This window comes from Gopherus flavomarginatus, chromosome 16, assembly GCF_025201925.1.
Source record: "Gopherus flavomarginatus isolate rGopFla2 chromosome 16, rGopFla2.mat.asm, whole genome shotgun sequence".
In the NCBI taxonomy this organism is placed as follows: Eukaryota; Metazoa; Chordata; order Testudines; family Testudinidae; genus Gopherus; species Gopherus flavomarginatus.
The window spans coordinates 3,771,693-3,788,192 of NC_066632.1; the positions used below are offsets into that span (position 1 = coordinate 3,771,693).

A 16,500-nucleotide genomic window follows, 5' to 3' on the forward strand; every position below is an offset into this window, starting at 1 on the left:
CCGGTCGGGGCGTCGGGGGCTGATGTAGCGCAGGGGCCTGATGCGCCCGCCAAGGAGCCAGGGGCTTCCTGCCCCATGGACTGCTCTGGATTGGGATATTGGGGCCAGCTAAGGGGTCAAGAGGGAACATGGCATGTTAGGGGTGCTGGAGCTCCAGGGTGGGGGGCCAAGTCGAAGGTGGGGCTCTGGGCCCACCCACATCCTGTCGCAGCCACTGGGATGCGCTAGCCTGCAGCATCTAGAAGGTTCTGGAAAACCGCCAGCCTAGAACCAGCATCGCTCTGGAACCTGAGGAGTTCTAGAAGAGAAACTGCTAAGGGGGCGGGGCCTCACAGGGCAGGGTCTAGGGGGCGGGGCCTCATAGGCAGGGTCTAGGGGGCGGGGCCTCACAGGGCAGGTTCTGAGGGCGGGGCCTCTCAGCATCGTGGAGTTCTACAGGGCGGGGCCTCCGCATCACAATGTCCTGGGGGTGGGGCCCCTCAGAGCAGGGCCTGGGGGCAGGGCCTGAGAAAAGACCCTAGGGGGTGGAGCCTCAGAACAGGTCCTGGGGGCGGGGCCTCTCAGAGTAGGTCCTAGGGGCGGGGCCTCAGCAGCACGACATCTGTCACGGGCGATTTTCTCCTCCCAAAGCCAGACTCCTGGAGTGATCCGTTGCCATGAGACTGCGCCTCGGGCCGGCTCCTGCAGGATGGGGGGGCTGTGCTGGGCGCAGCCCCAGGGGTCCCCCAGGAGCACGGGACGGGGGCACGCAGTGATCCGTGCTTAGGACACAATCAGCTCTGCCCTCCGGGGGTGGCTGGTGCCCCTTGGGGTGCCTCCGTGACACCCTTTTCGGCCAGCGAGCGCCTCCCGCCGGAGGTCGTGTGCAGCCATTGCCCGGACACCGGCTGCAGGGGACTCTGAAGCTCTGGAGCGTCGTGCCTAGAGGAGACATCCAGCCACCGATCGCCACTCTGGACAGTCGGCTCACGCCACGGCCTGCCCACGCGCCGGGGCAGCACCGGGGTTGGGAGGGCCGCACCCATCCCAGCGGCTGGCGTTAAATCTCTGGAGCCCAGCGCAGAGACAGCCTTGAGTCATGTCCCCGGGGAGAAACCAGGGCAGGACGCCGGGCAGAGAAGACGCGTCTGCAGCACCTGCTCCTTGGCTCTCCCCTGCCGGTCCCGCTCAGGGCCAGCCTTCACAGATCACACTCCTCTCCCTGCCTCCCCCTCCGTCCGTCTCCCAGGCCTGCCCAGCACCGGTCCCTGGGCTCCACCGTGGGCCTGGAGCCCCTGAAGACGGAGCGCTGGGCTGGCCAGTTCACACCAGGTGGCACTTCCCCGGGTTCTGCATGGAGGGGAGACGCCATTGCCCACGGCCGGCAAGCGAATGACCAGGCGAGCGACGGCCCATGGAGATCTGGCGGGGGGCAGCAGGTCGAGGACGCGAAGGGAGCAAAGGGCAGGGCCTAGCCAGGGAGTGGGGGGACGGGCCAGCGACCGACGGACAGACACTCTTCCCACCCTTTGCTTTTTTTAAAACAAGTCCAGTTTTTTGGTAACCAAAGGATTTTTTGGAGGAAAAGCATCCCCAGTAAACTCCGGAGCACAGCGAGCCCCAGCGCCCCGTCCCGGCGCCGCCGGCCGGTACTGCATCTTTACCGTTGCCTTGTCTCGGCTCGCCGTTCACGCGTCCTTGTATTTATGTTGTTCGCAGCCTAACGCTAGCGGCCAGGGCAAAGTCACGGGCTCATTTTTGCTGCCGCCGCCCCCACCTGTGGCCAGACCTGTGCCCCTTCCAATGCCTGACACAAAATCCACCAGCACTAACCCAGAGGGCGGAGCGCCGACACCTACATCACCCTGTAAGTGGACGCCCGACAGCGACGACACAACCCCCCAGGCAAACCCACCCCCAGCCTGGTCCTCACACACAGAGCCACCAGCCAGGCCGCCGGGCAGAGGGGGGAGGGCAAGGGGGAGAAGGGACAGCTGGAGAGGAATGTGAAGCTTAGATACATGGGGGTAGGGATGGGGATGGGGAGGGAGGGAGGGATGAATGGATGGATGGGGGTGTGTGTACGGAGATGGATGGATGGATCGATGGATGGGGGTGTGTGTACAGAGATGGATGGATGGAGGGTGTATGGAGATGGATGGATGTGGGTGTGTGTACAGAGATGGATGGACGGATGGAGGGTGTACGGGGATGGATGGATGGATAGGGGTGTGTGTACAGAGATGGATGGATGGAGGGTGTATGGAGATGGATGGATGGATGTGGGTGTGTGTATAGAGATGGATGGATGGATGGAGGGTGTACGGGGATGGATGGATGGATGGGGGTGTGTGTACAGAGATGGATGGATGGAGGGTGTATAGAGATGGATAGATGGATGGGTGTGTGTGTACAGAGATGGATGGATGGATGGATGGAGGAATGTACGGAGATGGATGGATGGATGGATGAGGGTGTGTGTATGGAGATGGATGGATGGATGAGAGGGGTGTACGGAGATGGATGGATGTGGGTGTATGTATGGAGATGGATGGATGGATGTTGGTGTATGTATGGAGATGGATGGATAGACGGGTGGGAGGGGTGTACGGTGATGGATGGATGGATGGATGAGGGTGTGTGTACGGAGATAGATGGATAGATGGATGGGAGGGGTGTACGGAGATGGATGGATGGATGAGGGTGTGTGTATGGAGATGGATGGATGGATGAGAGGGGTGTACGGAGATGGATGGATGTGGGTGTATGTATGGAGATGGATGGATGGATGTTGGTGTATGTATGGAGATGGATGGATAGATGGGTGGGAGGGGTGTACGGTGATGGATGGATGGATGGATGGATGAGGGTGTGTGTATGGAGATAGATAGATAGATGGATGGGAGGGGTGTACGGAGATGGATGAATGGATGAGGGTGTGTGTATGGAGATGGATGGATGGATGGGAGGGGTATACGGAGATGGATTGATGGATGGATGGATAGATGGGAGGGGTGTACAGAGATGGATGGAGAGAGGGTGTATGGAGATGGATGGATGGATGGAGGGTGTATGGAGATGGATGGATGGATGGAGGGGGTGTATGGATGGAGATGGATGGATGGATGGGGGTGCATGTGTGGAGATGGATGGATGGGGGTGTGTGTACGAAGATGGATGGATGAGAAGGTGGGTAAGTAGGGGGCAGGTGGGGTAACCGGCAGTCAGGCGTGGGTACATGGGGGTAGGTAGGGAGTAACCGTAGAGCAGGCAGGGGGCAAATAGAGGGTAGGTAGGGGCTGGCTGGAGGGCAAGCAGGGGGTGAATAGGGGGGTAGGTAGGGAGTACATGGGGGTAGGTAGGGAGGGCAGGCAGGGGGTAGTTAGGAGGCAGACAGAGGGCAGGCAGGAGGTACATAGGGGGTAGCCGGAGGGCAGGCAGGGGGTAGTTAGAGGGCAGGTAGGGGGTAGCCGGAGGGCAGGCAGGGAGTAGTTAGGGAGTAGATAGGGGGTAGCCGGAGGGCAGGCAGGGAGTAGTTAGGGGGTAGGTAGGGGATAGCTGGAGGGCAGGTGGGGGTACATAGGGAGTAGGTAGGGGGTAGGCAGAGGGCAGGCAGGGGTAGTTAGGGGGCAGGTATGGGGTAGCCGGAGGGCAGGCAGAGGGTAGCCAGACAGCAGGCGGGGGGTAGCTGGAGGGCAGGCAGGGGATAGTTAGGGGACAGGTGGGGGTACATAGGGGGCAGGTAGGGAGTAGCCGGAGGGCAGGCGGGGAGTGCATAGGGGACAGCCAGAGGGCAGGCGGGGGGTAGTTAGTGGGCAGGTAGGGGGTCCACAGGAGGTAGCCGGAGGGCAGGCAGTGGTTACATAGGGGGTAGCTGGAGGGCAGTTGGGAGTACTTAGGGGGCAGGTGGGGGTAGTTAGTGGGCAGGTAGGGGGTACTTAGGGGGCAGGTGGGGGTAGTTAGTGGGCAGGTAGAGGGTACTTAGGGGGCAGGCGGGGGTACATAGGGCATAGCTGGAGGGCAGGCAGGGAGTAGTTAGGGGCAGGTGGGGGTTACATAGGGGGCAGGTAGCGGGTAGTTAGGGGGCAGGCAGGGGGCACACGGGGTAGCCGGCTGCCAGCGGGCCAGGGCTTCATGCCATCATCGAGTGTTGTGCGTTCTCGTTTGCCTGCCCTCACCCGCCGCCATCCATCCCACCCGCGCTAAGATGCAGTAGCCGCCGGCTCGGCCGCCTTTGGGGTCTTTGTTTTGTTCTGTTTTATTATTATTTTGTCGGTTGCCGTGGCAACTCTCAGGGGCGGGGCTGAACAAAAGGAAAGAAAAATGCCCAGTAAATTCCCGCCCCCCCGCCCGGACTGGCAGTGCCCAGGAGTTTGTGTGGGGAGGAAGGGGAACGGGGCACCAGGGGTCGGGGGTCAGCGGGTGTCGACCGTACCCCCTCCTAGCTCAGCTCCATAGCACCGCTACCTTCACCAAGACTCCTGGGTCCAGTCCCCCGCCTGGGGAGGAAGGGGCTGGGGTCTAGTGGTTAGAGCAGGAGTGGGGTCTAGGAGTCAGGACTCCTGGGTCCCCTTGGAGGAGAGTGGGGTCTAATGGCTAGAGCAGGGGGTGGGGCTGGTAGCCAGGACTCCTGGGTTCTCTTCCCAGGGCTCTGTGGTCTTTCCTGGACAGCACTAGGTGTGTGTATGGGGGGCACTAGGTGTGTGTACTGGGCAGCGCTAGGTGTGTGTATGGGGGGGGGGGCATCTCTTCCATTGTCTTTCTTTCCTTCTTTCTTTTTTGGACTCTTTCCATCCGTCCCCATGACATCCCCTCCCGTTTGCATTCTCCATTCAGTCCAGCCAGGGGGGTTGGGGGACGGGGGGGTCTCTGGTGCATGCCCGCTGCGGCTGCACCCACTCCTCGCGGGCGGGCGGGCGGAGGACAGGTAAGGAAGAATTCGCAGCTTTTTGGGGGTGGGGGGAGGGATTTGTGCTGCTCGGGACGCTGCCCCCTGCTGGCCAGGATCTGTCCCACTCCACCTGGGGAGGGCAGGTGCCTCTTTCCCCCCCCACCCTGCAGCTGGCAGCCCAGCGGGGGAGTGGGAGCCTCCAGAGGCTATGGGGACCGGCAAGGGCTGCTGGCTGCCTGGGCAGCTTTGCCTGGGCACCGGCAGCCGTGGGGCTGCAGGGGGAGAGTGGCTGGCAGTGGGGGGCAGGTGACCCTGGCTGCCTGCAGCCTCCAGCAGCCAGGGACGCTGCACCAGGCCCCGGCTGGGGTCTCTGGGCTTTGCGGATATGTGGGGCCTGGCCTGGCAGGTACGTGGGGCCTGGCGGGTACGTGGGACCCGGCCTGGCAGGTACGTGGGGCTCAGCCTGCCTGGTATGTGAGGCCCGGCCTGGCAAGTACATGGGGCTCGGCCTGCCGGGTATGTGGGGCCCAGCCTGGCAGGTACATGGGGCCCGGCCTGGTGCGTATGTCGGGCCTGGAGGGTATGTTGGGCTTGACCTGGTGGGTACATGGGGCTTGGCCTTGCGGGTACATGACGCTTGGCCTGGCGGGTGTGTGGGGCCTGGCGGGTATGTGGGGCCTGGCCGCGCAGGTATGTGGGGCCTGGCGGGTACGTGGGGCCCGGCCGCGCGGGTATGTGGGGCCTGGCGGGTACGTGGGGCCCGGCCTCGAGGCCCTGGGGGATGTGCAATGCTCTGATTTCCCCCTGGCCCCAGCTGCTGTCCCAGCCAGGATCCACAGGTTCCAGCCCCCCCGTGCCCAGCGATGCCCCCCCAGCCCCGAATGCCAGAGGCCTGAGCTCAGTTATTTCTGGCAGGGGCACGAGACCCAGGGGAGGGCACCAATCGCTGCCCATGGGGCAGGGCCCTGCCAGCTCCATACACGGGCATCTGCTGGGCCAGGAGCACCTGGGGGAGGGCGACTGAGGCCTGGGGCAGCTGTGCTGCACATGGCCCTGCCCCCACGGCAGGAAGCTAAACTGGGACACAGCATGGGGGGGTGAACTAACTGCATCCCCCCTGCCCCCCAAGAGCAATGGTTGATCCTCCCCCAACACACAGCTCTGCGGTGCCCCTCACTCCCGACCCGCAGCGCCTGCTCCCCCAGCCTTGGGCCCCCCCAACTCTCCTGGTGCCCCTCACTCCTGACCTGCAGCCCCCTGCTCTCCCAGCCCTGCCCCCCACCCAGCTCTGCCAGTGCCCCTCACTCCCAACCTGCAGCCCCTGCTAGCCAAGCCCTGCCCCCCTCCAGCTCTGCCGGTGCCCCTCATTCCCAACCTGCAGCCCCTGCTAGCCCAGCCCTGGGCTCCCCCCAGCTCTGCCGGTGCCCCCTCACTCCCGACCTGCAGCCCTGATATTGACCCATCTCCTGAGGGATCATGACGGTCACTCGCTCTTGAGGGGAGCTTGAGATGGGTGGATAATTATTTTGCGGATGTTGGAACTGGAGCAGCCCCCTTCAAACATCACCCCCCAGCCCTCCCGTCCCTATGGATTCCTCTGCCCGATGCTCTGTATGGGGCAGGGGGATAGAGCTCAGCCCTGCCAGGGGCGTGTCTGCCCCATATCACCCTCTCATCCCAGTGATGGCCACAGCCCTCTAGCACCCTTCTCCCACCCCAACATCCTCCTCACCAGCCCCCTAACATCCTTCCCCACCCCAATGCCCTACCCCAGACCACTAACACCCTCCCCCTCCCCCCAGATCCCTAACACCTTCCCCAACCCCTAACACCCTCCCCCTGACCCCAATGCCGTCCCCGACCCCCTAAATCCCTCCCCCAGACCTCACTGTCCCCCCCAGCCTCCTAATGCCCTCCATCTCCCCCCAGCCCCCTAAACCCCTCCCTTCTCCAGCCCCAGGCTCCTAACATCCTCCCCTGCAGCCCCCAGTACTCTCCCCCGAACCCCCTCACCCACCCCCAGCCCCCTCACGCCCTCTGCCTCTCTCCCCTCCAGCATTCGCAGCGCCAGGCTCCTCCACTGCCAACCGCTTTGTCGGCATCGGACCCCGGGACGGCAACTTTCTAAACATCCCCCAGCAGTCTCAGGTAGGAGAGGGCGACTCGGGGGGGGGGGGGGTTCCTAACGAAGGGCTCATGCCTGCAGGACGGGGCATCGGCCGTGCCCACATCACCATGGCAGCGTCTCCAAAACCTGGAATGATCAGAGCCGGGAGCTGAAAGCCAGCACTCCTGGGTTCTATCCCCAGCTCGGGGAGGGGAGCAGGGTTCAGTGGTCAGAGCAGGGGGCAGGGAGCCAGGACTCCTGGGTTCTATCCCCAGCTTGGGGAGGGGAGCAGGGTTCAGCGGTCAGAGCAGGGGGCAGGGAGCCAGGACTCCTGGGTTCTACTGGCTGTGTCACATCACTGCAGGTGACCCTTCCCCCATGGAGGGCTCTGGCCCACTGTGGAGTCCCTGAGGCCGTCCCGCCCCCACCCGCCTCTGGCTTAGGCCCTGGAATGAGTTAATTGGACAATTAGCCAATAAATCCCTGGCTGAGCAGGTGACCCCGGCCCTGGGGCTCTGCCCTGAGCAGCCCACAGAGAGACCCAGCCCTTGGCAAGGGGGGTCTGGGGGGCCCTGGCCTTAAGGGGCTAGGAAAGGGCACGTGTGTTTTGGGATCACTTCTGGGTGCTTGTAAAACTGACGGGGTGACTAGCGAGGCAGGTGTTGTGAGGTCCGGTGGCTGCCAGGGTCCCCTCTGCCCCTGCTATTCTCTAGGTGCTGGTTAGGGCAAGTTGTGGGGTTGATTAGTGGACTCACTCTGTGGGGGGATTATTGAGGGAGCACGAGGGGTGGGGGAGCAGGCAGGTAGGGGGAGCAGGGGGCTGTGTGCCTGCTCCCCGTAATAGGAGGGTGCGGATACCCAGGGCAGGCCCCAATACCACCGTCTCCCCCTGCCACTCCCTGCACCCCCGGGGGCCTGAGATGCTCCAGAAGTGAGGAAGGTGGGGGAAGGGGTGCAATGGACTTCTTATGGATGAGCGCCCCCCCCCTCCAAAAGCTGATTCCTCCCACATCCCTGGGAGTTTCAGCAGAATTGGACACACACACGCACCCTGGCACTGTCCCATCCCAGCAGGGCAGGAACCCTGGGGCTGCCCCCAACTCCAAAGGGGCGCTGTGGAGCCATGTGTTAACCGCCCCCGCAGGGAAAAATGACATGGGGGGAAGATAGGGATACAGCCCCTCCCCCTGTCCAGTCTTCCCACTCTCCTCCCCCCACCAGTCTGCCCTGACTGAGGTTTGGCTGCAGGATCTGGCTCAGTTCCCTTCTTCCCAAACTTCATTGAACTTGGGGAGGGGGGGGACCAGGGGCTCCACCCCTATCCCATAACCAGAGTCACGTCTGACCCGTCTGGTTTCCCCGAGCAACCAGACATGATGTCACACCCTGGTGAACTTGGACTTGGGGACTGGAGAAAGAGAAACAAAGGGCCGGCCCAAGAGGAGCAGGGGGGATCGGGTGGGGGGGAAGGGGGGCTCAGCCTGCCCCACAGGCCCTCACCCACTCTCGGCCCGGTCCCTAAGAGCCTCCCTGCCTGGGGGGCTGTATCCCTCCGGCCCCCTCCCTTTCCCTCTCTCCCTCTGTGATTTCTCCTTCCCTCACGTGGAGGTTTCACAGCCCGACTCCGTCCTTTAGCTGAGTGCCCTCGGCCTAGCCATGGGCCCTCCCTGAACCGGGGGGGCCCTGCTCCCCTGGGGTCCCATAGTAACGCGCGACTCCACAGCAGATGGAGGGAGGACAAAAGGGGGGGCCGGGATGGCAGGGGGCCGTCCCACACCAGTGTTGGGGGGAGCTGGCCCTGCTGTCGGGGACTCCCTGGGCACGGCGTGTGATCCCAGGAGGTGGATCAGCGGGGTCGCCCCATCCCGGCTGTGGGGCTGGGCTTGGGAGCCGGCCCTCACCCACCCAGGGGCCGTGGGAGCACCCACGGGGTCCCACCAGGAGGGGGCAGGGCCCAGGGGCCCGGGGCTCCTCCAACATCCCCCAGCGTGTGGATCTTCCTGCTTGGCTTTGATCCCCACACGGCCCCCATGAGACTCAGGGCTGGCAGCCCCCATAGGGACCCAGCCCTCCCCGGGGCAGTGGGGGGCACAGGACTGCCACGCCCACTCCGTGGCCCAGCCCCTGGCATGGGGAAGGAGGGGGCAGCCCTAGTTTTATCCCTGTCCTCTGATTGGCCCATGGTGCTGCGGACTACCTGGCTCGTACCTGAGCAGCTACCTTCAGATTGGCTTAGGGGAGGTGCATGTCTCAGGCTCTGGCCAATCATAGAGCGGGTGGCCGAGGGCTGCTCCTCCCTCAGTTGTGGAGACTGGGCTCTGATGGGGTTATTGGCCTGGTGCCTCCTGATTGGCTGGGAAGGTCAGACATCATTGCACCTCGTGGCCAATCAGAAACTTTAGCTTGAGGGTGAACTCGCGCCTGCTTGGCTGAGGGTTTGGCCAGTGAGTGATGGGCAGGACTCCTGGGTTCTACCCCAGCTCTGGGAGGGGAGGGGAGGGCAGGGGGGTGTAGTGCAGGGCTGGGCAAACTACGGCCCGCGGGCCACACCTGGCCTTTCAGACCTTTTAATCCAGCCCTGGAGCTCCCGCTGGGGAGCGGGGTCGGGGGCTTTCCCCGCTCTGCACGTGCCGCGGCTCCTGGAAGCACCGGGATGTCCTTGCTCCAGCTCCTACACGTATGGGCAGCCAGGGGCTCCACACACTGCCCCTGCCCCAGCCCAGTTCCACAGCTCCCATTGGCCAGGAACTGCGGCCAATGGGAGCTGCAGGGGCGGTGCCTGCCGACGGGACAGCGTACAGAGCCGCCTGGCAGCGCCTCCGTGTAGGAGCCGGAGAGGGGACATGCTGCTGCTTCCAGGAGCTGCTTGAGGTAAGCGCCACCCGGAGCCTGCACTCCTGACTCCCTCCCGCATCCCAACCCCCTGACCCAGACCTGATCCCCCTCCTGCTCTCCGAACCCCTCGGTCTCAGCCCAGAGCACCCTCCTGCACCCCAAACCCCTCAGCCGCGCCCCAGAGCCCTCACATATCCCCTCCTGCTCTCCAAACACCTCGGTCCCAGCCTGGAGCACCTTGCCCCGCACCCCATCCCAGAACCCCCTCCCGCACTCCAAACCCTTCAGCCCAGAGCCCTCGGCCTTACACCCCTGCCCCAGCCCAGAGACCCCTCCTGCTCTCCAAACCCGTCGGTCTCAGCCCAGAGCACCCTCCTGCACCCCAAACCCTTCAGCCCAGAGCCCTCGGCCTTACACCTCTGCCCCAGCCCAGAGACCCCTCCTGCTCTCCAAACCCCTCGGTCTCAGCCCAGAGCGCCCTCCTGCACCCCAAACCCTTCAGCCCAGAGCCCTCGGCCTTACACCCCTGCCCCAGCCCAGAGACTCCTCCTGCTCTCCAAACCCCTTGGTCCCAGCCTGGAGCACTCTCCTGCACTCCAAAGCCCTCAGCCCCAGCCCAGAGCCCCCTGCCCTACACCCCAGCCCTGAACCCCCTCCCACACTCCAAACTGCTCAGCCCGGAGCCCCCTGCCCCGCACCCCTGCCCCAGCCTGGAGCCCCTTCCTGCACCCCACACTCCTCAGGCCCAGCCCGGAGCCCCCTGCCCTACGCCCCAGCCCCCTGCCTCAGCCTGGAGCCCCCTCCTGCACTCCAAACCCCTCATCCCTGGCCCCACCCCAGAGCCTGCACCTCCAGCCGGAGCCCTCACTCCCTCCTGCACCCCAACCCCCAATTTCGTGAGCATTCATGGCCCGCCATACGATTTCCGTGCCCAGATGTGGCCTTTGGGCCAAAAAGTTTGCCCACCCCTGGTGTAGTGACTAGAGCAGGACAGGACTGGGCACCAGAATTCATGGGTTCTGTCCTGGCTGTGAGAGGGGAGTGGGGTGTAGTGGTTAGAGCAGGGCCAGGTCAGACTGGGCACCCGGCCTCCTGGGTTCTACCCCAGCTGTGGGAGGGGAGTGGGTTGTAGTGGTTAGGGCAGGGCCAGGTCAGACTGGGCACCAGGGCTCCTGGGCTGTGTCCTGGCTGTGGGAGGGGAGTGGGTTGTAGTGGTTAGGGCAGGGCTGGGTCAGACTGGGCACTAGGATTCCTGGGTTCTGTCCCAGCTGTGGGAGGGGAGTGGAGTGTAGTGGTTAGGGCAGGACTGGGCACCAGGACTTCTGGGCTGTGTCCTGGCTGTGGGAGGGAGTGGGGTGTTGTGGTTAGAGCAGGGCCGGGTCAGACTGGGCACCAGGGCTCCTGGGCTCTGTCCCGCCTCTGCCCGGAGGTGCCGCGTGGCTTTGTCACTGGGTGCCCGGAGGAGCTGTGACAGGCTGGTCCAGGAGTGTTCTGAGGTCCCAGGGTAGGTCCCTTGGAGAGCAACCGAGACCCCAGTGGGCCCCCCCCAGGCAGCAGCTGCCCCGTTCCTGGGGCTCGTGAGCTGCTTTTCCTTCCGCCCAGCACCAGGCACCTTCCTCTGCTCCAGCCGGGGCCTGGGAGCCGCGTGCCCGGGAGCCGCCAGGCCCAGCAGAGGGGAAGAGGAAACTCAGCCTGGCTGGATCTCCCCGGCCTGGCGGCGAGACCCCAGCTCAGAGCAGGGGGATCCCTGGGCAGCGCTGCTGGCTGGTCGGAGAGCGCCTCCTGGTGGCAGATCCCCACACCTGCAGGCTCCAGCCACACAGCCAGTTCAGGCCGTTCCCCTTTGCCCACCAAGGTTTTCTCAAGTCGCTCTGTGGCGCAGCCTCCCCCCCCCGCCAGGGATACCACCTCTGCTGTGACGCGCCTAACCTGCAGCCAGGGCCCCCCATCCCACAGGGCTCGGTTTGCGATCGCCGTGTCGCTTTCTCGCAGCAGTGCAGCTGGTGCACAAACGGGGCAGGGCGTGGGACACCCCAATACTGGCTCGCTGGCGGCGGGGCGGGGAGTGTTGCTGGGTCTTGTGATATTTCGTGGCACTCAGGATCGGGACCCCGGCTCGGGGGGAGGGGGAGCGCCAAAAGTGATTATACGACGTGGTGTCCAGTGCAAAAGCAGCTGGCCCGAGCCAGAGAACAGTGGCCCAGATTTGTAAATTCCCCTCGACTCCAAGTGCCCAAATCCCTTGGGGGAAATGAGATTGGGGCTCCTGAAGCCATTCGGCGACGCCGGGCACCGCAAGGCTTAAATGACTTTCGAACCGTGCGCCTGGGCATGTGTGAGGGTGGCTCTGCGGCAGGCAGGAAGGGGAGTTTTCCAAGGCTGATCCCTTTGGTGGAGGGGTGTTTGAGTGAACCTCATGGGCGCCTCTGGGGACCACGTCTCGCGCGCGGACGGATGCAGAGTCCTTGGCGAGTGAGAGTCCGTGGGGCGATGCCTGGTTACACCTGCTGGGGGTCTGGCCTTCTGGAAGCCAGTGGAACGACACCCACTGAGCCCAGCTAGGGAGCCTGGTCCCTCCCGGTGCTGCAAGAGGGGCGGCTCCTGGCTGGGGGGTCTCGCAGCCCATGGGGTCCGTCCCACAGGGACAGGCTGACCAGGGAGAGCCAAGCTAAAGAGAATAGCATTGTGTGGCACGGGATACAGGCCTCCCCTCCAGATAGGGCCTGAGTGGAGCCCAGGGCTGGGCCAGCAGGGGCTGCAGGTCGGGAGTGAGGGGGGCTGGCAGAGCCAGGGTGGGGGGCAGGTCTGGGAGAGCAGGGGCTGCGGGTCGGGAGTGAGGGGCACCAGCAGAGCTGTGGGGGGAGCCCAGGGCTGGGTTAGCAGGGGCTGCGGGTTAGAAGTGTGGGGCACTGGCAGAGCTGGGGGGAGCCCAGGGCTGGGCTAGCAGGGCCTGCGGATCGGGAGTGAGGGGCACCAGCAGAGCTGCGGGGGAGTCTAGGGCTGGGCTAGCAGGGGCTGCAAGTCGGGAGTGAGGGGCACCAGCAGAGCTGAGGGGGGAGCCCAGGGCTGGGTTAGCAGGGGCTGCGAGTCGGGAGTGAGGGGCACCGGCAGAGCTGAGGGGGGAGCCCAGGGCTGGGTTAGCAGGGGCTGTGAGTCGGGAGTGAGGGGCACCGGCAGAGCTGAGGGGGGAGCCCAGGGCTGGGCTTGCAGGGGCTGCGGGTCGGGAGTGAGGGGCACCGGCAGAGCTGAGGGGGGAGCCCAGGGCTGGGTTAGCAGGGGCTGTGAGTCGGGAGTGAGGGGCACCGGCAGAGCTGAGGGGGGAGCCCAGGGCTGGGTTAGCAGGGGCTGCGAGTTGGGAGTGAGGGGCACCGGCAGAGCTGAGGGGGGAGCCCAGGGCCGGGCTAGCAGGGGCTGTGGGTCGGGAGTGAGGGGCACCGGCAGAGCTGTGGGGGGAGCCCAGAGCTGGGTTACCAGGGAGTGTGTCCAGAGTGAGGGGCACCGGCAGAGCTGGGGAGGGATTGTGGGGGGATGGATGGATGGATGGGGAGACGGAGTGAACTCGTTGTGAGGTTGATGCTATTTAAAATAACCCGTCCACGTCTGGGCTGTTTCACTTCCAGTCTTGGTTCCTCTGATGGGATCTTCAAGAAAGAGACGAGAAATCTCCCCCTAAAGCCCCCCATGGAAGCGTCCGTCCTTCGCCCTGGATCTTCACTGAGCTGCTCCAGTCGAGACCCAAAGGGGGTGCCCGGCTCCCACTACCCCCCGTCCCAGCCCCGATCCGGAGCCAATTTGAATCGACGTGGACGAGGTTGGTCCTGTCCGATGCGGAATCCCCGTGCCGCCCTTGGGACGTAACGTCACAAAGAGCAAAGCCCAGCACCCCCGCAGCGATCGCCGCAGGTCAGCCGCTCTGGAATCGAGCGTCTCCCCCGTTCCTGGGGCGGGGAGATCAGCAGCCCCGGACGTGCCCGGGTCAAAATCTCCCGAAAACCACCCCGAGCGCTGCCGTGTGCCAGGAAAGAGGAGGAAGTGCTGGGGTCTTTCCAGAGCTGCAAGTGACTTAGGATGGCAGGTTGAGGCAACGTCCAACAGCCATGGGCACGGTCTGTCCGCACAGGGGGTCCAGCCACGGGGTGTGATTGCACCTCGCATAGGCTGCCCCCAGCTAGCGTTCAGGTGCCAGAAAGCTGCAGCAGCGTGAGAGAGCCCCGGGTAATTACCCGGCCACGGCATCCTGCTCTGGCACCTGAGCTAGCTTGGCTGCATGAGGGGCAGCCCCACCGGGGTCTCCTTGCTGGCACTGGTTCGGCTCACGGGGTGAACAGAGTGAGAATGGAACCAGCTGGCCTGTCCCACAAACATATTTGCGAGTTCAGAAAATTTTCCTGTCTCAAATTGGGGTGAAAAATGGAAATCTCAAAAATATTCGCCAGCCGGAAACCTGGTGAGTTTTCTGTTGTGGGTCAGTTGAAATATTTCATTTTTTCCGTTTGGGCCTTTTTTCTGGGGTTTTAACCTTATTTTTTTCAGTCAAATTAGCTTAAAGTCGGGTCAAACCAGAAAAGTGGAATTTTGCCTTTTTTGCAATTTGTTCCCGATCAGGAGACACAGCCGACCCGCCCGTTCCGGGAACGGTTCCATTTCGGCAAAGCTGCGATTTCCAGGGAAAAAATGATTTGTCACAGACTCCCGGCCAGCGCAGGGCGATGGAAAATCGGTGCCTCTTTTCACGTCTGTGGTCGTAAATGGCACATGACCTGCCCTGGCGCTGTTTCACTTGCCTCGTCTGCATGAGAAGGCAACACTGGTTTAACTTCACCTGCTTTAAAGCCACAACACGAGGGGTGAATTTAAACCCGTTTAAAGAGCCTGCTGTGAGCCGGACCGATAGAAGTGGTTTACACTGATGTAAGTGCGTCCACACAGGTGCTGAAACCGGTTTAACTGAAGTCAGGCCAGTTTTGCAGGGAACAAACTTTGTGCATCCAAGTCACGTTGGTGCTCTGGAAATCATCCCTCTGTGCCCAGCAATGAGCCGCCTTCCCGGTTCAATTCAGAACGCTCGGGCCGGGGCTAGGCCTCTGCCCAAGAAGCCCCAGGATTGGGTCCCTTCCGTCTTCATCCTGGGGCAGCCAGATTCTCCAGGGCACCTGGGAAGATCCAGCCCCAATGGGGTGTTTGCTGGCAGCCCTGGAGAAATGCAGCCGGGAAGGCTACAAACCTTGCAAGCTTCCTCCTGGCTGCCCTGCCCCTGGCTCCGGCTGGCCCTCGGGCTTTGTCCACGGCCCTCCCTTCGCCGCCTGCACGGACTGGCCCCCATCACCTCGGAGCCCAGCTGTGCCGCTGAGGATGCTGGGAGTTTACCCAGGATGCTCAGCGGCCGATGGACTCAGGCTGGCTCCCAGCACGTTTCTTTCCCCCCAAACATAAGCGCTGGGGCCATAGCCCCCCCCCGTTCCCGCCATATGGGGAGTCATGAGGAAGGCTAAGCACAGACGCTCCCGGCTGCGGGGGCAGAGTGGGCTGCGCGTGCTCCCTTCCCAGCCCCGTCATGTCAGCCTCTCGCTCAAGAGCCCCCCTGGGCGGATGAAGTGGGATTCTGCCCGGGGGGGAACAGTTAGATTAGTTTAGAGAAGGGGGCATCTAGTCTCCTTCCCAGCTCTCCCAGTGGCTCCCAGCATGGCCCCCTTCCGCCCCCCCCCCCACAGTGGGGTTCTCACCAGCCCTGAAAATGCAGCGCTGGGGGGGTCCCTTTGCAAACAACCCCCCCCCCCAAGAAATCAGCTTCAGCTGAGGACGCCCGCCCGTGCTGCCAATCCCTGGGCGTGGCTGCCCCCTTCCCTTTCCGAATGCTGCTCCCCAGCGAAAGTGCTGGGGGAGCCGCGGCAGCTGGCTTGGGCCGGGGGGGGGCGTCTGTGAGGTTTGACAAGGTCGCGTCTAAGCTAGCTCAGCTGACGGCTGTTTTCTTTCCCCTTCTCCCCGCCGCGATCTGTTCTCGCTTCCTTCCTTCCTTCGGATTTGCTGCTTGGTGGTTGGTTTTTTTGTTTTAAATAGTTGGATCCTTTCTCTTTTCTCCTCCTTCCTTTCTTCCTTCGTCGTCGCTTGGTGGTTATTTTAGGGTTTGGGGCTTTCTGTACATACAGGCGATCAAAGGAACTAGGGCCAGCGTAAGAACCGTGCCGCGCCCCAGCCAGCGCTCGCTCGAGGGAAAGCTCTGGCAGGAAGCCGTAGGTCTAGCACTGAGGAGATGCGGGTACGTTTTGCTGCGGCCTTGCTGCGGGGACATGGGAAAGTTTCCGTTTTCCTGCTGGTCCAGAGCGCACACAGCAGCTGCAATCACCCAGCCCGCCACATGCGCTGTCTGTTTCGCTTCCGAAAATCACATTGAAAACTGTCTCGCACCATCTCACGCCCACCTCTGAATCACCAGCACTGTCGTCTGGTCCCACATAGGGCCCATCTCTCCTCCCCGTTATCGGGCACAGGGCCTGCGATGCTGAAATGCAGCCACCTCTGGGGTGGGGTGGGGCGGCTGTTGGTAACAGCGGCGCCACACGGTAGTTTTAGGACCGGAAGTGGGGATGAGAAGATCCTGTATCTGGATGAAACCCCCAGGAAGGGGGTGGGAGTTAGGGAGCCAGATTGGGGTCGCCTGAGCTGGAGTTTGACCCGGATGCCAGGGGTT

At 63.4% G+C, this 16,500-nt stretch overlaps 1 protein-coding gene across 15 annotated transcripts in view; it reads left to right on the top strand.

Moving 5' to 3' along the window:
• NFIX (nuclear factor I X) overlaps positions 1-15,586 on the top strand; it is a 219,537-nt gene extending 203,951 nt beyond the window's left edge. For 13 of the 15 annotated variants that reach the window (XM_050925424.1, XM_050925426.1, XM_050925421.1 and 10 more), the window contains 3 exons: positions 1,699-1,846; positions 6,927-7,018; positions 13,433-15,586. In XM_050925424.1, the coding sequence (XP_050781381.1) occupies positions 1,699-1,846; positions 6,927-7,018; positions 13,433-13,447 (255 nt within the window). In that variant the 3' untranslated portion in view covers positions 13,448-15,586. The remainder of the gene's footprint in view (positions 1-1,698; positions 1,847-6,926; positions 7,019-13,432) is intronic. The other 2 variants (XM_050925432.1, XM_050925433.1) reach the window with 1 other exon arrangement.
• The last annotated feature ends 914 nt before the right edge of the window (positions 15,587-16,500 follow it).